At 45.5% G+C, this 25,861-nt stretch overlaps 1 protein-coding gene across 3 annotated transcripts in view; it reads right to left on the bottom strand.

Moving 5' to 3' along the window:
* The window catches only part of TENM2 (teneurin transmembrane protein 2), a 1,229,820-nt gene that overhangs the window by 205,139 nt on the left and 998,820 nt on the right, over positions 1-25,861 (bottom strand). For all 3 annotated transcript variants that reach the window (XM_046000941.1, XM_046000940.1, XM_046000942.1), the window contains one exon: positions 7,675-7,797. In XM_046000941.1, coding sequence (XP_045856897.1) covers positions 7,675-7,797 — 123 coding nt within the window. The remainder of the gene's footprint in view (positions 1-7,674; positions 7,798-25,861) is intronic.

Raw genomic sequence — 25,861 nt, forward strand, 5'->3', positions numbered from 1 at the left:
CCCACAGATATCTTAACGGCCATTTTACTGGAGTCTATTGTGTTCTACAACTGAGGGGTGGGAGGCATCTCTGGGTACATGCTACAAAGGGTGTAAATGTGTGTGTGTGTGTGTGTGTGTGTGTTTTGCCCATGGGAGGGAGCAGGGACTATCAGATTTCACTTTGAATAAATTCAATTCATTTAACATAAGTCACGTTATTGTTAAAGGTTAGTGACTACTTTCAAACTGAATTCTCTAGATACGCAACTGAATGATGCTTTTGCAAAGTGGAGTTTTCACTACTGCCCACAAATACATATATATATATATATATATATATATATATATATATATATATATACGTATATATAAAATCTTCATTTTTGAAATAATTTCAGGTTCACGGAAAAATAAACAACCGTACAAGGAAGTCTTGCATATCATTCACCCAGATTCCATAAATTTATTACACATTCGTTCTACCATTCAATTTTTTTGAAACCTTGAGACTAAATTACAGAAGACTGTTCCTTTACCTCCTAATATTTCCATATGTTTTTCCTAAAAATAATGATATTCTTTCTCATAACCACCGTACAGTTCTCAAAAACAGAAAATTAACATTGATACAAGGCTATTTCTAATTTATAGAACTGATTCAGATTTGCCAGCTGCTACACTGACATTCTTTATAGCCAACGGAAAAAAGCTTTTCCTATATACTTAACAAATCTTTAAAATGAATGTGCAGAACTTCTGTAATTTTAAAAAGAACAAAAAGGAAAAAATATGTGATGCAAGCATTGCCTCAAAGGAGATAAAAAGGAACGGAGGCTTTTGTAACCTGCTGGAGCCCGTGTGGGGAACCATCTCTGGACTCTGTCCCGGGAGGGCAAATCCCTGGGCTGGTGTCCAGGACAGAAGGTCTGTGCTGCTCTTGAAGGTCAAAGAGGCCGGTACCCTGGGCCAGGCTCCCAGTCCCACCAAGGAGGATCTGAACCTGGGCTCCCCCTGGCACTGCTAGCTTGCCTCAGCGAAAGCTGCTGGATTTTTTTTATATAATAATAATGAATGAATGTCCCGAGCGATGCTGGGTACGTCATTCATTCATACTTCACGCAACAAACACTTGTCAAACATCTACTATATAGCACTAGATAATTTTTGGTCAACATCAAGAGTTGGAATGTATGTCATACTCCCAGGATCCTTTGTCCAGACAGCAGGGCAAGGTCCTCTGGACCCTGTGTGGGCTGGGACTGGTGGCTTCAGGAGAAGAAGATTTAAACAGCCATTTCACAATCACCAACCGAAAGTTTGGGGTCCCCACCCTTGGGTTCTGGGTAGGGACTGAGCATAGCGTCCTGGCAAGCAGCACAGAGTCCCGCCTCTATCTCTCTGAACTGTGGCTTCCCTGACAAACTTTGCTCCCTACCTAGGAGATCGACAAAATGGGGACATGGTGATCATTTGGCCCTAAGAAGCAGGTGCTTCATGATGGTCCTGGCTGGTTTATCTCCAGCTTCAAGATGAGATTTCTGGGATTTTTGAGGGAACACTCTAATGATCAATTTTGCAGGCTAGGCTACCTCTATAACTCCACGGAAGATTGCTCATGTAAATGTGAAGCTATTGCCTATTTCAGAAACATGTACCTAAAATTCCAACCAGTTAAATAAGACTGATGTCGAGCAAAACGAGAGCCTTCCGTAGCCACATTAGGAGCTAATCATTTCAGAAAATGTTGCCATAATTCATTGATGGAAACAGCGAGACTATTCCCCAAACAAGTGATAACGGGAATGGACTCATAGTCATACCAGAGAAATGAAGCCTCATATTAATACTTCCTAAACTTAACCGAGCTCCAGAGGCACCTCGGCATAAATCTGCCTTACAGATTATTCTGCCTCACATAGTTTTATCTATTGCAAATAAAGTCGAATTCAGAATATTGCTTCAGTCATTACACCTCGTTTCCATTTATTTGGGAATCAGGACGACCATCTGAGGGTTCTGTTTAACCAAGAGATAGGCAAAAAGATTCTCCTAAGGACATTAGATTCACTGCCTCACACTAGAGCTCGTCTGAGTCATTGGCAGCCCATCAGCCTTCACTCTGCTGCTGGCTGCCTGTTCTTCAGGAATAGATTTCTATCCTGAGCGTTCACTGCTCCCGTGATGTGTTCACAACATCGCACAGCAATAATGATTTTTATAAAATCCTTCAGCGCTTGGGACTACATGTGGCCTCTACATCTTTTGAAATCCCAATCTGTCACCTTTGATAAAAATGGCCAACTCTTTGCCACTAAGGGGGTTAACAGTCATTTATATATCAGACAACTCGGTTGAACACGATTCCGCATTCCTTTGTAGTTCAGTTTATTAGTGTTATTTATAGCAGCTACAATTTACTGAGTGGTTACTGCTCCTGGTACTTTTAGGATTTTTCCAGTTTTCAGATTAGAGGACCATGGAGATATGGTGACTTGCCTAAGGTCACACAGCTCTTATGTGGTGGGGCCGGGATCCGAAGCCACGTCCGACTATTTCCAGAACCCATGTATCTAATCACTATGCTCACTGCTTTTCAGATGCTGGGGTAAGTACAAGACACACAAAGAGGTGTGCATCGAAGCACACAGCAGAGAGCCCCCTGTGGGTCTACAGGTCAACTCTGAAAGAGAAACGTGCCAACACAAGTGAGGACTAATGCACTAGGGAGGGAAATTGATTATCTGGCTATTCGTACATGTGTCAAGCCGCAGGGATGTCATGTTCAACAGAAACTATACAACTTAGAAGGGGGTGGTGGGTCATGACGAGAAGCCAAAATCACCAAGATGAGGCGCTTAGGCAATACTCATCTATAACAAAGGGAGTGTAAGATGGCTTCCAAAATGAGGGGAATTGTTGCACTAGTATGTGGGCTATTGGTTTAATTGCCAGGAGACGTGCAGTATTGTGCTGGTTGGCTCAAACATAACCACCCCTCGCCCTTCTGGGAACTTCACTGACTTTGAAAAAGCCCCATGTAGGGAAGTGATCATTTTGAAACCCTGGGCTGTGTTCATTGAGAGCCTGACAAGAGCCAGAGGAAGAATTACCAACCTCCCTGCTAATCTGGCTCCTAGTACCATGCATTAAGCCAACTAGTAAAAATCATTATGAAGTTTTTGCTGAAAGGGCAAGTGTAGAAAAACATGTTTCTAAACAGAATAACAGTCTTTGCCATTTTTTTCCAACTTGCATACCATCTGGAAATTCCGATTTTTTTTTTTCAAAGGGTAGGAAAGAAATGTGCTCCAGGCACAAATAAATGTTTACAGCTGAGTTATAAACCGAGAATGGTGGGGCTTAAAACAGACAGGCTGGCAGTGATGGAACACGAGCTGCAGTGAGACAATAATGCTGTGGGGGACGGGCCAGCTTGTTTTGCACATTGGCCCTTTTGAATGGGAAGTCTTGCTTCCCACTGACCTCATCAAGCAAATGTTTGGGAACAAGTCTTCACATCTGGGTTTGTTCTAATTCTTAGAAAGTGAAGGAAAAAGATGAAGCGGAACGATGGTATATTTTGACATTCTGAAGGCAGCCTTCACCTTTGGAAAATATGACACCTCATAAGAAGTGGCAGCCCGGGGATGCTTGTTAAATGGAGCAACTGAGAGATGGCGTGCCGATGTCAGTGACAACTAATATTCACGAATCTCTTATTAAGTCCCTGATAACTGCACACTGTGTTTTACAAGCATCGTCTCACTTATACTGGATGCCAAGAGGGTGAGAGAGAGGTATGTTTTACAGATGAGGAACCGGTGGCTGAGGGAGGACACATGACCTGCTTGTGTGCATGCAGCTGAGTGATGGAGCTGGCAGCTGCAACCAGCTGGACCAACTCTAGAGTCTTCTATTACAGAGGATCTGTCGATGGAATGTTACCAAAAATATGTCCATCACAGGGTCAAGAAGGAAAGGCTGATGTATTGGGAGTTTGGCCTCTCCTGCCTCATCTCCTATAATTTGTTGTTGCGGAACAGTCCAAGGAAAATAGAAATGGGTTTGCAAATGATACAGAGCAGCAGGCAAACTTCCATAATGGGTCAGATAACAAAGACTTTAGGCTTTAGTGGGCCATCTCCTCTCTGTTGCATCCACTCAGCTCCATTGTTGTAGTGCAAAAGCAGCCATAGGCAATGAATGAACATGGCTGTGCCCCAATAAAACTTTATTTGCAAAAATACATGACTGGCCTGATTTGGTCCCTGAGATGTGATTTGCTGATATAGAGGACACCTTGAATTTAAAATGAGTGATAGGTTTTGAGAATGATCCATGAAATTCCACTTGGGAGTTCATTCTTTCTTAAGATCAGTGCACAAATTGGCTACATAGGATATGCCCTTTAAAAGCTCTTGTAGTCTTTGCCTCTGGGCCTATCCAATCAAACCGGATTCCCTTATGTTATCTGACCAGGTCAGAACACTGTATTGAATCTTCGTTCTCAAGGCTTATCTAATCCCAGATCTATAGAAAAAGTGCTCTGTGCTCTTGTAATGAAGATGTATGAGTTCATTCCTTTTAACATAGAAATACACTCGAGATGGTGAGTGATTCTGGCAGTCGGTGGGCTCCCTTTTCTTGAGGTGAAACCCAACCACCAAACCAACCACGTGAAGGTTTAATTGAAAGAGAGAATGGAGAAAAAAAACAAACGATGAACAACAACAAATGGAAAAGGGGAGACAAAGCCCAAAGAACATACTCTCCTATCTAATTAATCAAGTGCTTTGTTTTCACTAACATATCAGAGTGTGTAGGCTGCCCTGTCTATTAGGCTCCTCTCTAAATCTGAGCAATGTAAACACTCCTAAAGACCAAGTAATGAAATCTCTATCGATGTGCCATCTTAGCTGGAACTCACATACTCTTGTTTTGCTTACATTTTAATTTGCTTCTGCTGGATAGTTACCCAGTAATTGCTTAATAAGATTAACCTCCCTGGCAATGTGTGGTGTATCTTGATTAAAACATTATCGGAGTGAAGGATTATCATATACCACAAAAAAATGGAGGGGGTGTTATTTAATTAACTTATTGCCAATATATCTTGATTGTCTCTTTGAAACACTGGAAAACTAGTCGATTGGAATTGATTCAGGTTTTCTAAATGTATAGAATTGGGGAGTGGGGAGGAGGGAGGTCCCTGCGTAAAGAAACCGAAACCTGAGGTCATTTTTAAAAAAGATGTAGGGGGGTGTGAGAAAACGAAAATCTTTCTAGTTATTTTTTTAAACCAAACTTTGCAACAGCTTAAGAGATCTGCTATCTTCAGTCTTAGGAAGAGTACTATTTTGGTGTTCAGAAAGGAGATGTTCCCAGTTTTCTTTCAAGTTTAAGCAATTTTAAATTCTCACACTTTTTCATAAGAATCCTATTGACAAAATTCATTGGACAACAATTTGGCCACCACTTCTCTGTCTCATAACTCATTTGGAAAAGAACTGGCGATGTTATATGATTTACACAACATTTTTGAGAGCACGTTGCATCAGAGGGGGAAAATTGTGGTCTTTTCCAAAGACACCGTGGAAAGTGTTTCTTCATTTGTTAATTCAGAGACACCGTACTCTTAGTTAGGACTTGTTCTCTGCAGGAATCTACCGTCTTGCTGGTGTGGGATGCTCAAGTGGGGGTGGCAGTTGGAAACACAGCTTAATCACGAATGCGCAGAGCGGCTGACCTTAATTTACGGAAGTTAATGCCTATCAGCGACTCTCTTTGGTAAGGGATGCTATTTAAAAAGCATTTGTGTGTAACTTCAGAATGTAGACATGTACGAAATACATCCCTGGGCCTGATGAGTGAATATGCACATTCACTTTCAAATGTGTGTCCTGCATTTTTCTCAAAGGACAGGGCGCTGCTGACTTGCAGATTAAAGGGCGTTCATGGATCAAACAAAGCAGAGACCCTCTAAAGCTGCGGTTCTCAAAGAGCAGACTGTAGACCTCTTGGGCAGGATCGCTCTTCGCTGTAGGGGCCATTCTGTGCATGCGGGATGTTGAACTGCAGCTCAGCCTCTCCCTGCTAAATGCCACTTTCACCTTCTCTAATTGGGACAACCAAAGAAGTCTTCAGTCACTTGCCCAGTGTCCCCTGGGGTCCAAAACGCCCCGCAGAGAACCACTGTCATAATGGAAACGGGAGTTGCGGATGGTGTCAAGTACTAGAGCGGAACGGACAGCACGTAGGCGGCCAACAGGCACATAGGAGGCTCCAGGCTTTTTGGTCAGTTAAGGCAGAACACGGTTCATTAAGGCAAAATATACTCTACATCTTTAGATCTAGTTATAGTTACCTGATAAAGGAAGGCATAGAATTTCATCCTCAGATAAAACTTTTTCATGCTTACTTAAAGGTAATTTAGTATTATGATTAGGATAGATGAGTAAAGTGATTCTTAAAGATTAGATAAAAAGACAAAAAAGTCACACTCAAAACCATTAGGACAACTCTGGGGAGAATAATTTAAGCACCATGAGCGTTTCAGGATGACTCATGAACACCTCTGGGGGAAGATACATTCTAGAAACTTCTCTGTGGAAAATGACTGTGCTAAGGAAAATGCCGACATCTTGCCCAAAGATGCACAAGGCACAGACTTGAGTTTAAATTCGTACCTGCCTACTATTTGGAGTAAGTTTCTAAAACATCCTGGGCCTCAGTTTCCCTGAGCTGATTCCCTCCCATTAAAGCTGCTGAAGGCAGGAAATGCTAAGGTTGGCACACACCAGGGGTCCAGTAAACCTTCCTTTCCTGTCTCTGAAATACCTCTGTGGGCTATTTTCCGAAATGTGGGGGCCAACTGCCCAGATATGCTAAGAGGCAGAGTGCAAGCATCTGTGTTTGGAGAAGCCCTTCCCTACCACCTCGTAGGTTGGTGATTTCCATCCGGAATCAAGCACAGCCCACCGGGTGCCTGGAGGCTGCTGTGGTTTTATTAACTGCCCCACTTCCCAGCCTTCCCGCCTTCCCGCCTCCCCGCAGTCCTGTTTCTCTCTTCCTTCTTAGCACCTTGTTAGCACCTATTTTTTTTCCCTACAAGAATACAGTTGCTTAATTGCTTCAATAAACATTTCCATGGCCCCCTTTACTGTTCTGAAAAGAGGAGCTTTGTTCCCCAGTTGTCAAAACTCTTTTCTATTCTCTCCCAAAGCGGAACAGCTCAGAATCTCTTTCATGCCAGGCAGCGCTTCCTCCCTGGGGACGCTGCAGCTCTCCTCTAGGGAGAGGGCTCTGGTCTAGTGGCCTGTGTTGCCTGCTGCTCTCGGCTTTCGTGATTAGGCAGGATTTGCTCCTGCTGCTGCTGCTGTTGCTGCTGCTGCTGCTGCTGCTTCTGCCCAGGCCTTGGGAGGCTTTCAAGTTGCTCCAGATAGCACAGGTATGCACATGGCACTGAGATGGCACCGTGCCAACTCAGTGACTCCAGCCAAACACAGCTAACAGGAACAGCAAACAACTTTGAACAGGGGCAAAAAGGGACGATTTTGTCCCCCATCCCCCACCCCCGGTTTCTTTTCCCTTTTGAGTACCTTCCAAGATTTGGATTAGAAAACCTGAACCCATTGGCAGGAGCTCTGAATTTTCCCGTGACCTCAAAAGGGCAAGCAGCAGCTGTAACCTCACCTTTGCCTCCAGATGGCATTGTTGCCACATCATCGTTTCCTGGTAAGCCGGTCCTTATCCCATTGTTAAAGGTGTGCCCGTCTGCCGGCTGCAGTTGCCAATTGAGTCCGAGCAGATGCATTGCTGCAGGAGAGACAAAGTAATGAAAATATGAATAGATAATTCAGCAATGCAAATGTCAAGGGGGAGGGCCAGGTGCCTTTGCCAAATGATTGCCATTGAAGGAAGCTGCAGTTCCAAACCGGCTTGCCCTGGGCCATGGGGATTAGCTAAATACAGAAAGCAAGTAGATCTCGGTGGTTAGGACTCTGTTCACCGCCTTGGGGGAGAGGATCCGGAGGAGGTAAGAGAAACCCTAGAATGGTGCTACTAAGGAGGGGGAAATGTCCCTTTGGAGTCACTGTCAAGGATTCTGCTCCATCATGTCCAGCCTCTCCCACAGTGTAGACGCGGTTGTTGATAGACTGGTGGTCCGGGGGCATTGGCAAGGATAGCTTCACCTAAACTACTCAAAACATAAATCGGTTTCAAAATGGGACTAGCCAAATGGGACCTGTCTGCAGGTGTGACCGTAGTTACCCTGGATTAGCAATGCAGCAGGTAGTGTCAGACCCACCGGAAAGCTCACCTTTCCATTCCAAGCTTTCCAACCGCTTTTCCTGCTAAGTGCATCCCTCTCAGCCCACTGTGGGAAAAGCTTGGGGGGGGTGGTGGTGGTGGAACAGGGCCCTTTCCGGAAAATATTACTGTTACACTTTCTTCTCTCTCACACTCTGCGCCCACACCGCCACTTCACTACAGGACAGAATGAGCCAGAGCACAGAGGTGCTGTGCTAAGGAGGCAAGCCCGTCTGTCTTGCTTTACTTCCCTGTGCATGGTACACCTCCAAACACAAAATTCCTTCCATCCTTCTGGTCTTCCTCGTCACCCTGTGCCAGCTCCCCACTTCCCTGGAGGTTTAGCAAGCTCAATTCCCCCTATCTTCCATGGTTCTGGGTGAGTTGTCAGGGCAATGACCAGGAGGGAAAGGCAAATCCCAAACACCTATATTCTTTCAAAGTCCCTATCTAAGACATGCTTCATTTGCAAATAAGTAAGGAGTTCACTCCCCTGCATCTTGCCTATTCAAACAATAACGGGGGCAGCACCCCGTCTGTCTGGCATTTCAACCAGACACAGGTTGATGCTGTGGCTACGGTTCCGGGACTGCAGGAGAGAAAGGGCTGTTGACAGGGAAATGTTCTGAGTATGATGCGGGATGGGAGAAACAATTAACCACAGGAAACGCAATTAACAATGCTTAGGAAATTGTTCACACAGCAATTAATTCTGCATGCCTCCCACCACTTAAAGTCAGGCTGCATTCTATTAAGGTTAAAAACCTATCTTCAAACAATACAGCTCAGATTGATGGCCACAGATTAAGGTGCCAAGTGGTCCCCGGGTGTGTGTCTGCTTTTTTCTTACATACTTCCCCATCGCAGAACCACATTCCCCCGCCCCATACATTACTTTGAAGTGCAAGGCAACTCTTTGAGATGATAAATACTAATAAGAATAAGTGACATTTACTGTACAGTTTCCGTCAAGGTAACACCTAATTTTCTCCTGCAGTTTATCCGTTATATGTAGGTCACTCACTTGAAGAGACCGGATTCCGTTGCCTCAAATAGTGACATATTTCTCTGTACAGTGGAAACTATACAGAGGTCAGGAAATGAGAACTAATCATGGCTGCTTCAAGATAACGATAGCTTCTGATTTGTAATTACCAGGTGAAGGAAGCCAAGGAATTAGCTATTTTAGAAGGATTCCTTTTTAAATGTTGCTCTTGGGTTCTTGGGGCTTGCCTGGAGCTAGCCTGCTGCAGACGTGGAGGTGGTTCTTTCACGCTGGGGGGAGGTGGGGAGGAGTGTCTCCCTGTGTTTTAAGACAGACACGGACAGGTGCAGGTGTGGCTGGGACTCAGACCTACCAAAGCTCGGACTTTCGCATCTATGGAAGGAAGCGGGGTTCTGTTAGGCAAGAACAGCAGCCTCCCCGGTAACCCGTGAGTGTGAGATCTCTTTTCAGAGTTGTTCCCCTCTTCTAATACCCCAGGAACATGCTTCGACCATCAACTTTGAGAGGACAGCAAGCAGATAAAACCCTCACCTTGCTGCATGGAAAGAGAGCATTCATGAAACCGGGTTTTCTCTGTTTCTGGGGATGCTCGCCCTTCCCTTTTTGTTTTGGATTCCGTAGCAGCTCTTTATTAAAAAATTTTTTAAAAAAAGTATTCTGAGAACAAGAAGACTAGAGACGGGGAGAGAAAGGTGAGGGTCAGAGTTTACAAGTAACTGCTCAGACAGCTCCCAGAACTGAAAAGAAAAATAAGAAAGCGAGAGGGAGATGGGAAAGGGGAAAAGCCAGATCTGCGGAGTGTAAGCTCTGTCGTCCCAGCAGAAGCGAGGCAACAAAAATGAAACTCAAGTTTGGGCATATTTTCTGTTGTTGAGTTGAATGTTAAGTAAATAAGTGAGAATTATATCAGGGTATAACCACCTTCTTTTGTTTTTGGGGAGGGAGTCTGAAATAGGCTTTTGTTTGTACTTTTTTTTTTTTCCTCTGGATCAGCTATTTCTTCTCTCTTGAGTAAGAAAATGGGACTATCTTTCTGGCCTAGGGGGATGGATGAAAGTGTCCTTAGGATAAGGACCCAGGGGAGCTGCGAAGTAAATGAGTTTCCTGACTAATGGGAAATCTGTTTCTTATTCTGCTACTGATTTGCTCTATGACTGGGGCTCTATTCCTTCCAACCATCTCTCCCTTGGCCTTCTGAAAAGTTTTCCCTTTCCGGGTGGAGTAATGGCTGCTGAGGGCCTGGGAGAGGTCAAACATCTACCTCCAGAGATCTAGCAGAGGGTCTCGAATCTAGGAGGCACTCCATTAACGTTTATTAGGATAGATAATGACACCTGGGGGCAGATACCAAGGGCTGGACTGCAGGATGTTGTACTCTCACAAATCAAAACCCCACCACACAGAGGTGTGAAGGGTGGCATATAAGAGCGCTGGCAGCGATAGGGACGAGTCTGCCCAGAGGAGGGCCTATCAAGGCCTGCTGCCCATCCCCGAACCCCGCCTCTGGCCCGCAGTGTAGGAGACACTCTGCAGGGATCATCTTCATCAAGAGTCACGGCGGGGGTATAGCTCAGGGGTAGAGCATTTGACTGCATCAAGAGTCACGGCTTACATTCAGGACGGTACTGTCCTATCCCCATTTCACAGATGAAGAAAGTGTTGACTATGAGGTTTGATCCCCTGGGGGTTTCAGAATCAGAGGGAGATTGCGGTGGGAAGTGGTTATCCGCTTCGTATTCCACAGTGATCTGGGTACAAATTCTGGTTTGCAATGGGATCTCGGCAAACCTCGTCTCTTTCTTGAAACTCAACGATCACCACACTGTGGTTGCTGAGTGACCGTCTTCTACATTCAGCACACCTTCATGGGGGGATACACCTCCTCCTCTTGTTGGATTCAGATGCGGCCACGTGACCCGGCAGCACACACACTCGTATGCCTGTTTGCCCTCTGCCATGTGGTCAGCCATGGTTCAGTCTTGAGCCATGGCTGACCCGTGAGAAGACGCAGCAGGCGTGAAGAAATAAACTGTTGGTGCCATAAGCCGCTCAGAGTCTGGGGTTCTTTGTTTTAACAGCATGGCTGAGACCTCCCTGACTGAGACATTCACTTACCACAGCCCCCACATACCTACGGGGCATACGTGCCAAGACCTCCCCATGGATGCCTACAACTGTGGACAGTACTGAACACTATATACACATCTATGACAAAGTTTAATCTATAAATGAGGCACAGTAAGAGATTATGATGATAACTAATATAATACAGAACCATATAAAAATATACTGTCAAAAAAGTTGTGTGAAGGTGGTCTCTCTCTCTCAAAGTATCTCGCTATGCTGTCCTCGGCCATCTTCTTGAGATGGTATAGGCCAACAAAATGTCTCCGTGATGAGACTAAGGGAGGTGAATGGCGCGGGCACTGTGACACAGCATTTAGCTACTACTGACCTTCTGACCACTCCATCGGTAGGAGCAGCACCTGCTTCCAGACCGCTGAACCTCAGAAAGCAAAACTGCAGGGAAGGACTACCGTGTAAGCAGAGTCAGACCTCCCATTTGGATCCAACGGGCATCTGTGCTTTCCTCCCTTCAAGTTATTTATGTATTCAGTCAGGATCCTTTCTAAAAACCAGCCAGGAAAAGCTAGGACCGCTCCGTACTTAGGGTCACTATATTTGCTTCTATGAACAGCAACAACACAAATAGCTCTTTAAATATTATGTCATTAAATATCCAGCTGTGATTCACTCTCAGATTCAGAGTTAGAAAGTCTCAAGATCTTGGGTGAATGCCAGCCTCATCAACTTAGGTTTTCTCCAACGAGGCTCCTTGGGTGCAGAGGGGTGGTCCCCTCTCTTGCTCCCCGCAAATGCTCTAGCAGCTCCTCCCCGAAAGGTCCTGTTCAGACCATCCTAGGGTCAGAAGTGAAATGAGTTTGGGAGGTCCTCTCCCTCACGGGACTCACCCCCACTGACAGCCAAAACGCACAATTTATCATGATTTGGCAGGTGCTGCTCCAGAGAGACCCTCTGATGGAACAATGGGGCTCCATGGGTCAGCAAGGATGGAACGGGGAAGAGCTCCAAGTGGAAGTTCGTGTAATCCAGGTGGCAGCTGGGAAATCAGCCACTAAAAACACGAGAGGCAGCCAAGCCCTGCAAGTATCCCTCTGGCTCAGTGGAGAGAACTTTCATCAATGTTGAAAGTGAACTGAGGCAGGGTGGACAGACCACACAAAGATCCCAGATTTCAGCAAGAATAATAAACAGACCCATTTAGAGTTCGGGTGGTATTTTCCTTAGCAAGGTGGCCTGTGTTTGTGCCGGAGGGGCTCTAGGAGAAATGCCCCGAGGGGGAAGAAGGGAAGATTCAGGGGGAAGGTTGCTTGCAGGTACCAGAATCCCCCAGCAACTGCAGGACCAGAGATGTTAGGCCCCGAAAAGGGGCAGCTTGGAATGGGGGCTGTCTGAAATAGTAATTAGGGTATGTGTGGGCCCTGCTGGGTGCCACTTAGAACCTTCCATGTTCATTGGCTGGCAGAGGATCAACCTGACAAGAGAGTCAATCAATATGTCAACAGAGCTTCCCAGAGAGCTGCTCAGCCCCTGCTTGTCAAAGAGGGCAAACACGGGGGCCACGGATGCTCCGTGTTTGCTGAGCAGGCCTCCAGGAGCAGGGGGTGTCTTTAAAGATCAGGCTTGTCGATACATAACCGGAGGAAGAGATTGGGCTTTCCCTTTGAAAATGGAAGCCTGGAGGCCAAGCAGGGCTCACAAAACAGGAGGAGGGAGCCTTGCCTGCTGGTTCTTGTGGCTCAGCACGCGGCCAGATTCATAAGGACCTTAGAGACCATGGCAAAGCTCCTTCAGAGACCAAGTCGGCTGGGGCTCCCTGTCCCCCCCACCACCCCGCAGCAGCCAATTTAGACAACAGAGCCAGGACTCCCGTGGGAAGTGTAGCCAATTCCAAAAGTGCCACTGCAGAGAGGAGAGAACCACAGTGGAATAATCAGGACTGAGAGGCACAAATGCTCACCCTGAACTTGCACAGGCAATCTGCAAAGGCACTTTTGCAAGCAGTAGTGAAAATTAACACATGCAAATGAGCCTACTCAGTGATGATAGTGACAATTAACATTTATTTTGGCAATGTGCCAGGGATTGGGCGAATTATGTTAATTGCATCATTTATTCATTACTTATCATTTGGCAAATGTTTCTTGAGCACCTACTGTGTGTTGGGTATGTTCTAGGGTCCTGGAATAAAGCAGTTAACAAAGTTCCTTGCTGTCACGGAACTTACATTCTAGTGGGAGACATAGAAACCACACTCATACCAGTGAAAAGCAGAAGCATGAATAGGGTGGGGGATGCCAGGGCATGGGGGTGAGTAACCGCAAGTTTTTCTGTTGAGATGTGGACGGGTCAAGGGTGGAAGGACTGGAGCCAAAGCCTGAAGGAATCAAGAAAGCAATTCAGGCTGACATCTGGGGAGCCGTGTTTGAGGTTGGAGTGGGGTCAGTGGGAAAGGAGAGTGCAGGGTGGCGGGGGAGGGGGCTGGTGGAGACTGGGTATCCCTGGAGAGGCTTTGCCTTGTATTTGGGTGCAATCAGGTAGCTCTGGAAGATTCTAAAGAGGATGAAAGCCCATTTATTTCCATTCTCACTCTGGGATGTGATTATGTAATTTACATTACAGATAAGGAAACTAAAGCTCAGGGAGGTGAGTGACTTGCTCAAGTTCGACAGCCAGTAACTGGGAAATCTGGAATTTACACCCAGAGGTTTGTAGCTTCAGAGACAGAGCTCCCAACCCCTATGCTATCCTGCTAGTGACTTGCTCAGAGTCCTCACTGGTGGCCAATTAGACCCCGAATTCTCTAAGTGAACCACTCCTTAGTCAAGACTGAACAGGGCAGTGGGCTACAGAATCACCTACTAAATATTGTTGGGGCTCACTCAGCAATAGACACCTCCCTTTGTAAGCAGTCATTTGTCTTCTAATAAACCTCTGTCCTTGGTCAGCGACCAGCTTGCTATTTAACTTAAAGGAATGGCGAATGTCAATAGAAAATAAGTCTGTTTGGCAGCCTCAGTTTGCAGTCAGGCAGGCTAACGATCAATACGCTTGGTGACTTTTTCCTTGGTCAGTTTGCTTATCAGTCTTTGGGGATGTGGTAGAGTACGGTGCTTTCTCCTCAAAGAGGAAGGGGTCCACTGCAGGGGGTTAATGGTATCCTTTTTAGGAAGCTCTCAGCGCCAAAATTACCTTCTGCCTAAAAGAAGAGATACAAACAAAACCACGTGGGATAACATCTCGGAAATGCCTTAAGTCTTAAAGGAGTTTTAAAAATTTAAATCTAAAGGAGTTAAAAAAAAAATCCCTTTCAAACCATGCCTTGGTGAAGTGATTTCTCTTATTCCCCCCCGCCAACTGTATTGCAATATACTGAATGGAATGAATTTTCAAAGCACTGCAGGGAAGTTATGCCCACAAATCCCTTTACCAGTAATGGGATTTGTGTACCTATCTCCCAAGTATGCTCTGAAAAGTTACTTGCCTGTATCCAACTTCCAGCTTGCAGCTTCCAAAATGGTTGCAAAGCTCCTGGCACGGGGAATGAGGCGGAAGAGGAAGCATGAGTCACAGATAGGATAGTAGAGTCCTGGCAGAACCACTGCAGATGAGAGGGGGCTTTAGAGAAACACACCTGCATTCATACTTCTACCTGCGCTCTCTTACCTTTCAGCCATGGTGCTAACTAAAACAGGGATTTTGTCTCTGCCTTCCTAATTCTAGGCCCTCACAACAGCACAGAGGCTTTCTGTCCCCTCCTGCATGTCTGCCATGAGAACAAGGTGACAGTTGCGTGAGGCAGCTCTGAGACCAGGGAGCAGTGTGTTCTCGAGACAAGAAGAATCCACACGGAGGGACCCCTGCATTAATCTACTCTCATGACAGGCTCAGGATAGTATAGCAAGCGGGAAGTGGTACGAGATTAATCAATTTCTCTGTTGGGAGGAAACAAATGGGGCTCCTTGCAGCTTCAGGATGCATGCCCCCCCACAACCCACTGCGCCGCTGGTCTAGCTCCTACCCCTGGAGTCACACCCGCTGCCGTGGTGGGTGTGCTGTAGGAGGCGACTCTGGACACTGCGGGGCGTGGTGGCTGGTGTGCCCAGGTGACCTCTAACAAGGCCCTTTGCTCTCGGCATCACCAGGCAGATCGATCGGTAAGACAGACACACATGCTCACAGCCACTGTCTTCCTTGTGCAGAGTCTCCAGGAATGCGCCCCGGAGGACTGGCGGTGCTGGTCAGGCATCCCATTGTCCACTGAGCCAGCTCATCCTCAGGCAGATAAACACACGCCTGGAGCCACTCGCCACACACGCGATCATTTCCCACCCAGACTTTCCTGCTGCTGTTTTTCCCAGGAAGGAAATAAAATAAAAGCCTTTCTTTCTCTAAGAGAGGACCCATGTGATCAACATACCTTTAGAGAATGATAATATCGGTAGGTTTTATTCAGCAAATAAATCATGGTCTTGGATTTTAAGAGCTTTTGTGATAGCAAAACACATCCCCATGATCCACACACATACACCAAACGCATCTTTCTTCTCCCTCCGAAGCTTGTCATTCCGTGTTGACAACCCAAACAATATTTGTCTTTCTTTAAAGAACAGCAACCAGCAGCTCCATTAAAGAGGGGGCCGGTCCGCAAGACTACTTACTACAAAGGAAAGGCAATGCAGGCTGCACGCGGTATGTGGCCACCGGAATCGCAGGAAGCAGACATTATGAATGTTTCAGAGGATAAGATGTTATATCGATTGGTAGATGTGCAATGTGTGCTGGAACAAAGAGCGGGAACTCTCCCGTGAAAAACAGGCTTCGCAAGAGGCAGTGGGGAGGGGGGTCAGGGAGGTGGCGATTAGGGCACTGGCCGTACTCCAAGGGCATGTCGCTTCCCTCCGCCGCAGCCAAGGAGGAAAGGCACATCTGGATTCATTTCCCTTCCTGAGTTCCTGGGCAGACCCCATCAGACTGCTTCCAATGAGCCTTCTGATGGAACTCTGGAGCCTCCAGCCAAGCAGCCTGAAGCCGGCAGCAAAGCCAGGGGTGCCTTAGGAAAAGGGGAAAGGAGGAACCATCTTCCTATCCCGGGTCTTTGAGAGAATAGACCCATTCCTACCACAGTTCGAATCCCCCACGTCACTGCTCATAAGCGGATGACCTTGTGCAAACGAACTGACCTCTCTGAGCTTCAACTCTCCTTAGCTAGACTAAAAAGTTAGCATTTTTGGAAAGTATGGGCTCCGGGTCTAACATTGTGTTAAGAACTCTACGTGCATTATCTTATTTGCCCTTTGCAAGAAGCCTAGAGTAGTTACTATTATTATTCCCATTTTACAGATGAGACACTGGAGGCGGTATGGGAAAGTCGCCCACATCGAGAGGGCTCATATGTGGGGCAGCTGATTATAGAACCAAACATGTATTTTCAGCCACTGTAATTATGTCACTATGGGAAGAGGGGTGATCAAACAGACCTTATGGGGATGTTGTCAGTATAAAGGAGGCAGTCTGGCAGTATCAGACACATAGGAGGCACTCAAGAAATGTGTCACTTTTTACTGGGTCTTGGGTCATTTTGTCATTACAATGAAAGCCATAGTAACTAATGTTTAATTGAGCCCTTAGTGTGTGCCAGGCACCAATTTGATCAGTTGTGTCTATTAATTTTCCATTTTGCAGATGAAGACATTGAGGTTCAGAGAGCTGGAGTAACATGCAGCTGATAAGTGGTAGAGGTATGACTCGAACTTGAGCATGACACCAAACACCTGAGCACTGCACCATTCCAGCTCATAGCAGGACAAGTGTCAGCCCAACTCCAAGCACCAGTGAAGACTGGGGATGTATAGTCATCTAGATATTCTTCCCCCATTTGCCTGAATCCCCTTTCAGAGAAACCTTTTTGGCTCCTTTTTCTGTAATGCAACAGAATGCAGAGCCACCGTCATGATTGGCTCACAGGTCATCTGGTCCAGACTTTGTTACAGACGGTTGTGACCTTGAGCCTTGCTTTCATGAAATGACTAGCCCAAGCTCAAGACAACCAAGGACCGGCTAAGCCAGGATTTGAACTTTGGTCTCCTGACTGTCTGGGGCTCTCTCTACTGTCCTTTTCTATCTCCTTAAAGACAGAGAATTCTGAGATCTATGTGCAATGCAATGTCTTATCAGAGAAAATGAGGGACTGCAGTGAAACCTCCTTCTCTCCCCTGTTTAAGGGTTTTATTACTCCTATTTGCTAGAGATGAGCAAAAATAACTTGCTTATAAACTGGTTAACAAAAGGGGCATCCTGATCCTTCCTGATCCTGACTTCATTACATTGGGTTTCTATGACAAATGACTTCTCCTGCAAAAGCTCATTCACAACAAGAATCTAAAATCATCATTTTTCTAATTCCACCTGGTCCAAGGACGCCATGGTCGATAGAGACATGGCTCCCTCCTGCACGTGAAGTTGGCAATATTTCAGGAGTGAGAAATGAATTAAAGAAATAAGGATGCTGAGCAAATCCTGTATGTAATTCTCATGTCAATTTCGTCATTTGTTCAGCAAAGCCAAATTAGGCACACGGGGAGGCTGCCAGTGTTCTTTTCAATTTTTAATTTTTGACATGGTTCTCTCAAGGATTTTTTTTTAAACTCAGAAATAAGAAATCTTGTATTACCAAATTGGGCTTGATCTTTCTCTTAACTGGTTTTTTAGTCAAGTGGATTTTATATGCCTAACCTGGAACATTTTAGACTTGATCCTAATGGAAAGAAGCATTGCATTAAAAAATTAGTTCTATCTCTCAGAGCCTGAAGACACAGTGGGAAATAAAAATCCCAGGAATACGATAGTCCTGGTCCGCTGATATTTTTAACATCAACATGATCAACTTCTTACTGAGAGAAAGCTTATCGGAAGAAAGAAAAAAAAAAAGGATGTTTCCTTTTTGGAAAGCAAGCCACCTGTATCCATAAAAAAAGAATCCCATTTTCATCTGCAATTAGATAAATGACACAATTAAACTTATTTTGAGTTTGTGACAATTTACTTAATAGAGCTAATTTCAGGGGTTTTATGTGACACTCAAGTCCCACACATTTCTTACCCGTTAAAGGTACATATTTCTCTCAACAGGTAGCAACATTGTAACTGCTGTGGCACTTTGGCTTATACAAAGCACTGTGATGACAGCAGAAAGACGTTCGACATTGTTCATTATTAACCTCCCTCCTCTTTTTGGCTTGTGCTCCCCCCCAACCCCCTCAATCTCTGGAAGATCTTAATCCAGGTACAACCCAAGTCACCTACAGGTGGGGCTGGTGTCTCTTCTGATACCAGCCTGGGAGACAGATTCTCCCTGACCTGCATGCTCAGAGTTCCAGAAAGTTGAACACGTCTGTGAAGTTCCCCCACCTGTTTTCATTACTTAGCTCTTTTAGGCTTAAGTTCCTACATGTGTCCCCTACTGGTCTACTGTTCTTACCTGATTTCAGCTGATCTTTAATACAGGACACTAATGAGGTAGGTATTTCATTGTCCCTACTTTACAGATAAAGTGACTGAGACTTGTTGCAGGTACGCGACATGCCCAAGGTTGAGAGGTGCTGGTTGTTGCTGTTGTAAACATTTTGTTAAATCTGGCAACTCTACCGAGTTCCCACAGTTAGGACTAATTCTCAGAGACACCACGGTCCTTCCACAGTGCCCCCCACCCCTTGCAAGAAACAGCCTCCTAACCAGTGTCCTCAAATCCTCTGAGCTTTGCTCTAGAACTATCAGAATCATTCAAGGGAGCCAGAGTTGGGTTTCACTTCTAAACTTCCCTGGTTCTTGACTCAATGTCATTTGTACTCTGCTTCTGGTCTAACAGAAATAGAACACAAGCCACATATGCCATTTAAAATTATTTAGTAACCCCATTAATAAGTAAACGCAAATTTAATACTATGTTTGGTAATCCAATATATCCAAAATATTATTAGTTCAATATGCATCCAACCTAACAATTATTAATGAGGTATTTTATTTTTTTTTCCCCTGTGTATTCTAAATCTGGTTTGTGTTTTATACTTAGGGCCTATCTCAACAAAGATGCTAAATCTTCAATGGTTAAAATGAAAAGTGGTCTTTCCAAAATAACAAACATGTGTTAAGTAGAAAAATATTTTCTACTGCTTCAGTTTCAAAATTTAAATTAATTACAACCACATAAAATGAAAACTTCAGTTCTTCAGTCACTCTGAGCAAGTTTCAAATGCTCAGTAGCCACCTGTAGCTACTGGACAGAGTAGTTCTAGACTACACCTAGGCTCATCTCCTCCTCCGTGCTTCCAGGATATTTTGTATCCTCACTTCACAGTATTTATGGCTTTAGATGATAATGACTTATTTACTGATCAACCTAGTTCTCCCCGCACCAAACTCTGGGCTGGGAGCACCTTGACGGGTGAGAGTGAATCTTTATCCCCCGGTTTTGAATTTGCAACTGGCAATCAGGTCTAAACACAGAGGTGTTCAAGAAATATTTCCTGAATGAAACAATGGTTTGAAAACTTGTGTTTAAAAACATCCAATTAACCAAGTTCTTACAGTGTACCAGGATCAGAGGAATAAGTAATAATAATCATCAATACCTATGGAATTCTTAGGCTGTGCCAAGCTCTCAGTTACTACCCTGCTTTTGAGGCATTTCTCATTTGATCACAACCCCCTGCCCCTAATCACCTTTGGAAGTAGGAACTATTATTCCCATTTTCCAGATTGGGAAACTGAGGCTTAGAGCGACACCTGGCCCACTCTCACACAGCTGCTGAGTGTCAGCGCCAGGCATGCACAGATGGATCTGAAACCCCAGCCAGGGTCTCCCTCACCTCAGTCTTTAAGAACCACATTCACGATTCTTACTAAATCTGAGCTCCCTGTATACGATACGTTCCTTAGCACATTAAAAAAATCTAATCCATTTAGCTTCATCCCAAAATAGTATCTGTGAAATAAAACACTTGATGTATTAGCTATAAGGCTTTGTGATACATTAAAGTAAACATGTAACTTTGAAATCAAGCCATGTGCCCACACGCCACACAAGGTCATCCTCTGCGTGTGCTGAAGTGGTATGCCTGCCATACAGGGAACGTGAGCTTACAGTATTTGTCTCTCTGTCCCCATAGACCAAGCATTATTTGTGTCATCCTCTATGGTGGTCTAACAAAGTGTAACAAAGGAGTAGCCACAGAGGACAGGCTGGAAAGAAGGTTCCCCATGCCTGCCTCGCACTCCTAGCTGTATAGAAGCAATACACAAGGCAAACATAAGACCTAACCTCCCACCGCTCCCACCTTGTGGGGTTTGATGCCAGAGCATCAAGCATTGCTTCGGGGAGGCTGCATCCATGGGGTCAGTCCTTCCTGCTGAGCACTCTCCTGTCTTGGGCTAGGTGACGCCAAGAGTGTCTGGCATCTGTTAGAATCCAAGAGCCCCATCCTGCCCACTTGCCTTCTACCAGTCCTGCGGGGGAAGGGTCTCCATAGTCCACACCACCACAGATGTGTTCTTGGGCATCACAACTTCTAGTTCATTCATGAATTCACTAGCAGTTGTTGAACACCTACTCACTGTACCTCAGATACCACAAACCCTCAAAGCAACATTCAGTAAGAACGACAGCCAACAAAAATGCGATGTTTACTGTATGCGAGATGCTCTTCTAAAAACTTCAAATACGTAGACATGAAATTGTCATTTTTGGTAGATCAAATATGACAGAATGTCAGTAACTTCACATGGTCTAATTTAAATACATTAATCACTTAATACAACAGTGCTAGAGGCTTTCACCATAGCTACATTTATAGCTGAAGAAACTATGGGAGAGGGATTCAGTAAACTCATTCAAGATCTTTATGTCAATAGTGGAAGAGCAGGGTTTTAAACTTGGGGACCCTGGTTTAAAGCTCTTAAGTGCAATGTTTTCTGCCTCTTCCAGAACAAATGTCAAAAAAAGAACGCTGTCTTGTACCTGAAGGCTAGAATCTGCATTTCAGGCATGCTGGGTAAAGCACACTTTTGTGGAAACAACAGAGCATGTTGGTTAGAGTAGCTTTGGAAACAAGCCGATCTGGCTTCAAATCCAGGTTGAGGCCTTGGCCCACAGTCTCTGTGAGTCTCTGGGAAAGTGTGCTTTTTGCTTTTTGATCTCTCGGACCCTCAGTTTCCTGACCTGCAAAATGGGAGTGTTAAAACTCCCTCCCTTACCGGGGTACTATCCCACTAAACGAAACCAGGCAGGCAAAGCATTTAGCTCAGCTGGACACAGAGTTAAGATCTCAATGAGCAGGGCGCCTGGGTGGCTCAGTAGGTTAAGCCGCTGCCTTCGGCTCAGGTCATGGCCCTGGGATTGAGTCCCGCATCGGGCTCTCTGCTCAACAGGGGGTCTGCTTCCCTCTCTCTCTCTCTGCCTGCCTCTCTGCCTACTTGTGATCTCTTTCTGTCAAGTAAATAAAATCTTTAAAAAAAAAAAAAAAGATCTCAACGAGCAGCAGCGGTTCTATGGACTGGTCGGAAATAACATTGTCTGTCTGGAGACAAGCATCTTTCAGATTCCAGATGGCTAGGGTTATGAGCAAAGAGCCCATTCCTAACCTGGAGATGGCCTGCCTTCCGAATTAAAACTACAGAATCCTGTGTAGGAAAACAGGGATCATGTCCTCCAGGCTCATTACAGAAGAGGTCCAGAGACCCAGAGAGGTTAAATACCTCGGCAGGGAGGCCGCACGACATTTTTGAGAAACCCAGATCCCTGATCTCATTCGCTTCCAACTTACTGCCGTGACTCGAAGCTGTCCTTTCGGAGTAATGCTTTAAAGAGAAACCTCAGACCTGCTGACCTGAATCACAAATTTCCTGCTCGTGTGATGTCACTGGCAACACCAAACAGTGGTTGGGAGGTGCAGTTGGGATGGGAAAGAGAATGCTTCATGATTTCCACCAACCTTCTCCAAAGCAACCACAAATATACAATCTAGGTAAAAACTGGGTTTTCCCTATGCAAATGTAGCTTCCAGGAAAGCCCTCAAACCTCCCTTTTTGTACTGAGATTGCTGCCTTGAATCTTCTATGTTAATATTCTGGAGAGCCACTACATAAAACTGCATTAAATGGCAATATTTTCTGCATTTAACCTGATATCTGCAAATTCAGGATACTCACGTGATGAGCCTCGACACTCTAACAGGACAAAACACTGTCTCACGGGAGAGCTGTGTTAGTAAGCATTTTCTAATGTGCCCAGTGCTGAGTTAGGCTCTGGGCATGCAGGGACGACTCAGACACTGCTATCCTCAAAAAGTTCACAGTCCAGGTCAGCAGTTTTGGGCTGTCGTTCCCAGATGGGCACTAGCCACATCCCCTGAGCACTTGTTAGAAGTGCAAATTATTGGGCCCCTTTCCAGAGGTGCAAATCAGAAACTTCAGCAGGGGTGGGGCCCAGGTATCTATGGACCAAGAACCCTGGAGGTGATTCTGGAGGATGCTCAGGTCTGAGCACCACTGGTCTTGTGTGAAGCAAGGCTGATAGCAATTAGGGAAAAGGAACACGACGGGAGGGAACACACTTCCCTTGTCTATTTCCATGAGAGTGGAGAAGGTGAGCCCAGACCCTCCCTCTGGGTGCACTAGGTCTCTGTCCACATTGGCAGGATGTCAGGGACAGTCCAGAAGATGTCAGATGGAAAAGAGACATCCAAGCCTGGGTGGAAATACGGAGAAAATGCCAGACCCACACTTGGGCCAAAGAGAAATGGAAAAGCAGGTAAAGTTTCTTCTTAGCATGTCTGCTCTCCTCCCAGGATCTGCTCTATGTCCGTTCTGCCTCCCTGAGATGACCAGTTATCAGACAGGCTCACCGCCCCCACCCAGCTCGGCAGGGTCACTCGCACCAATGCTTTCCCAACACGATGCAAGTTTCCTGGACTCCCATCCGATTCTCTCAGAGCAGTGCTTCCCAAACTATCAGCCACTTCAATAAAACCTAAAACAAATCTGTTGGAACTTGATATATGAATTCACCCCTAGCCCTCCCTTTAACAACTGCACATTTTCTACCATTGATGGATGTGCAATTATAGAGGAGATTAACGATTTCAGCCAAACGTAAAACGCTAAGGGTGGAAATTTTAGGCATGATGCCATGTAGCAGGAGAGATATTTCTAGAGAGCAGGTATTTTGGACAGCAGGTCTGAGAAGACAAGAGGGGCAGGCTCCCCCCTCTGCTCACTGGTCAGCCCTGGCCGTGGAGGTACTGATGAGTGGCAGATGGGCCTTGGGGGAATCTCTGCTCTGTTTGGCAGAGTGACAGGATCCCCCTTCCTTGGGTGGCACAGAGCCACCCAAAACCAGATGACCCACTGTGGTAGCATTATTGATGGGGGCATCTTATTGTAAATACCTGCCTGTAAGCACTCCCAGGGCAAAGTACTGTTTTCTATAGTTCAGGAGGCTCAACTCAGGAGTTTGAGCTATGTATTAGCTTAGGACCAGGAGGGGTTAGGTTCACCTGGCTTAAGTAGAGAAGGGAATTTACTGGAAGGCTATGAAGATCGTTCATGGAAGTAAAGGAGGAGCAGGTCAATCAAGCCCTGGCTTTAATCTCTCTCAATGAGCTTTCTCCATGAGGTGGGGACAATGGCCACGCACACTGCCAGACTCACATCCCCATGCCCTCAGGCCCCCAAAGAAAACAGAGCTTCATTTTTTCAAAGTCACTTACAGACATCCTAGGCAAGGACTCTGATGGTCTTGGTTGGGGGTCACTGCCTTCCTTGGGCGAGTTGTTGCAGCCAGCAAGGAAAGGTAACATTGTGGACTCTGTCTGGGAGCAAGGTCTGACTTGAAGAAGACATAAGGAGTGTTGAGTACAGACCTGGCTGCCCAGCAAAATTGCCAGATTCAGCCAATAAAAATACAAGATGCCAGTTCAATTTGAATTTCCCAGGCAATATTTGGGGCATACTCAAACAAAAAGCACTATTTGGTATCTGTGAAAAACTCAGATTCACCTGGGCATCCCACAGGGAACCTGCCAACCCTGTGATCCAGGAAACTGATATGAGCTGTTCAGGTTCCCCATGTTGTGTGTACTGCAAGTTGTTTAACATCGCGAAGAGGTACAGAGTTCTTTCTAGAGGAAAGCACTGTCCATGCCCAGAGGTACCCCTGAGCCCTTTCTCCACCATGTGCTGGGATAGCTCTCTGCCCAGATGAGAATCTGACTGTTTCCTCTGTAGAGCATGAGGGTTACTCTTTTTATCAACGACATGGATTCCTGGGTGGGACTTAAGGAATTTATCAGGAAATTCAACTAGGATCAAATTGTGATTCCACTCCTGTCCAAGCTCCTGGAGACATCTGATACTGAGGAAGCCAGCAGGAGGCTAACTAGCTGGTCCGTGCCCAGCTCTGAGGCTGGGTGTTGGTTCCCTCCTCTTGGCAGGCTCACTGCAACCAGTTTGTAAGTCCTGCTCCTCCTTAGTCTTGGCTAAACATCTGGAACCTGAAGATCTCTGCAAACCCCATTTTCGCCAACGGTGTTGATTCTTAAAAATATTTACTAACGTTGCTGCAGTCAAGGCACAGCCATTTTTCTCTTCCTTCTGGAAGGAAGTTTATTACACAAAGTAATAGGTGGTGTCTTCTTAGTACCACATAAATCTACAGTACCCATGTGTTAAACTTCTTAGGCGGCAAGAACAAACAGCTGTTGTTGAAACGTTCCACACACAGGAAAACAAGAAAACCAGAAACAAAAGCAAAATAACAAACAAAACTTATATAGAGATTTATTCTCTGCTAGAATCCTTGGCACAAGATAGAGCAGTCCGGAGTTGAAATTTTATTATATTTCTTAAAGTAGGAAAACCAAACAGTTCGTTTTATATTTCTTCAGACAACACTTTCTTATTCTGGTGATCAGGAGTGAATTTTTCAGTACCAAGTATCCAAGAAAGAACTCGGATTTGGGGGGTATACGCACAATCAACCTCAGATTTAGGACACACAAAGCTAGTGCAGGGGCGAGGTCGGTTCTAGGCAAGATGCGGAGCTAAGCAACTTTTCCTTTGTGTTCTCCAACCTGTTAACAGAAGTGATGGTGCTTGAAAAACTTCGGGTAAATTATATGACAGGTTTAGTGAAGTAAAAAGCTGGTCTGGAGGCTTCTCAGCAGCATGTCTGGATTGAAGGGGAGGACTGTATTTCTTTTTCCTGGGAAAGCCCCATGCACTTAGGATAAACTCCTTAATGAAGTGCCAGTGATCTCAAAGCTGACCTTCAATGTCCTTTCCACAAAGCCCGTGCTTCATATCATGGTCAGGAGCCAACTCTCATTGGGTGAGGGTGACTTGGTTCTCTATAGTCTTTCTGGGATGTGAGCTTCTGGGTCATCTCACATGTGAGCATGCATGTGTGTGTGGGGGGGGCGGGGGTGG

Source organism: Meles meles, chromosome 3, assembly GCF_922984935.1.
Source record: "Meles meles chromosome 3, mMelMel3.1 paternal haplotype, whole genome shotgun sequence".
Classification (NCBI taxonomy): Eukaryota; Metazoa; Chordata; class Mammalia; order Carnivora; family Mustelidae; genus Meles; species Meles meles.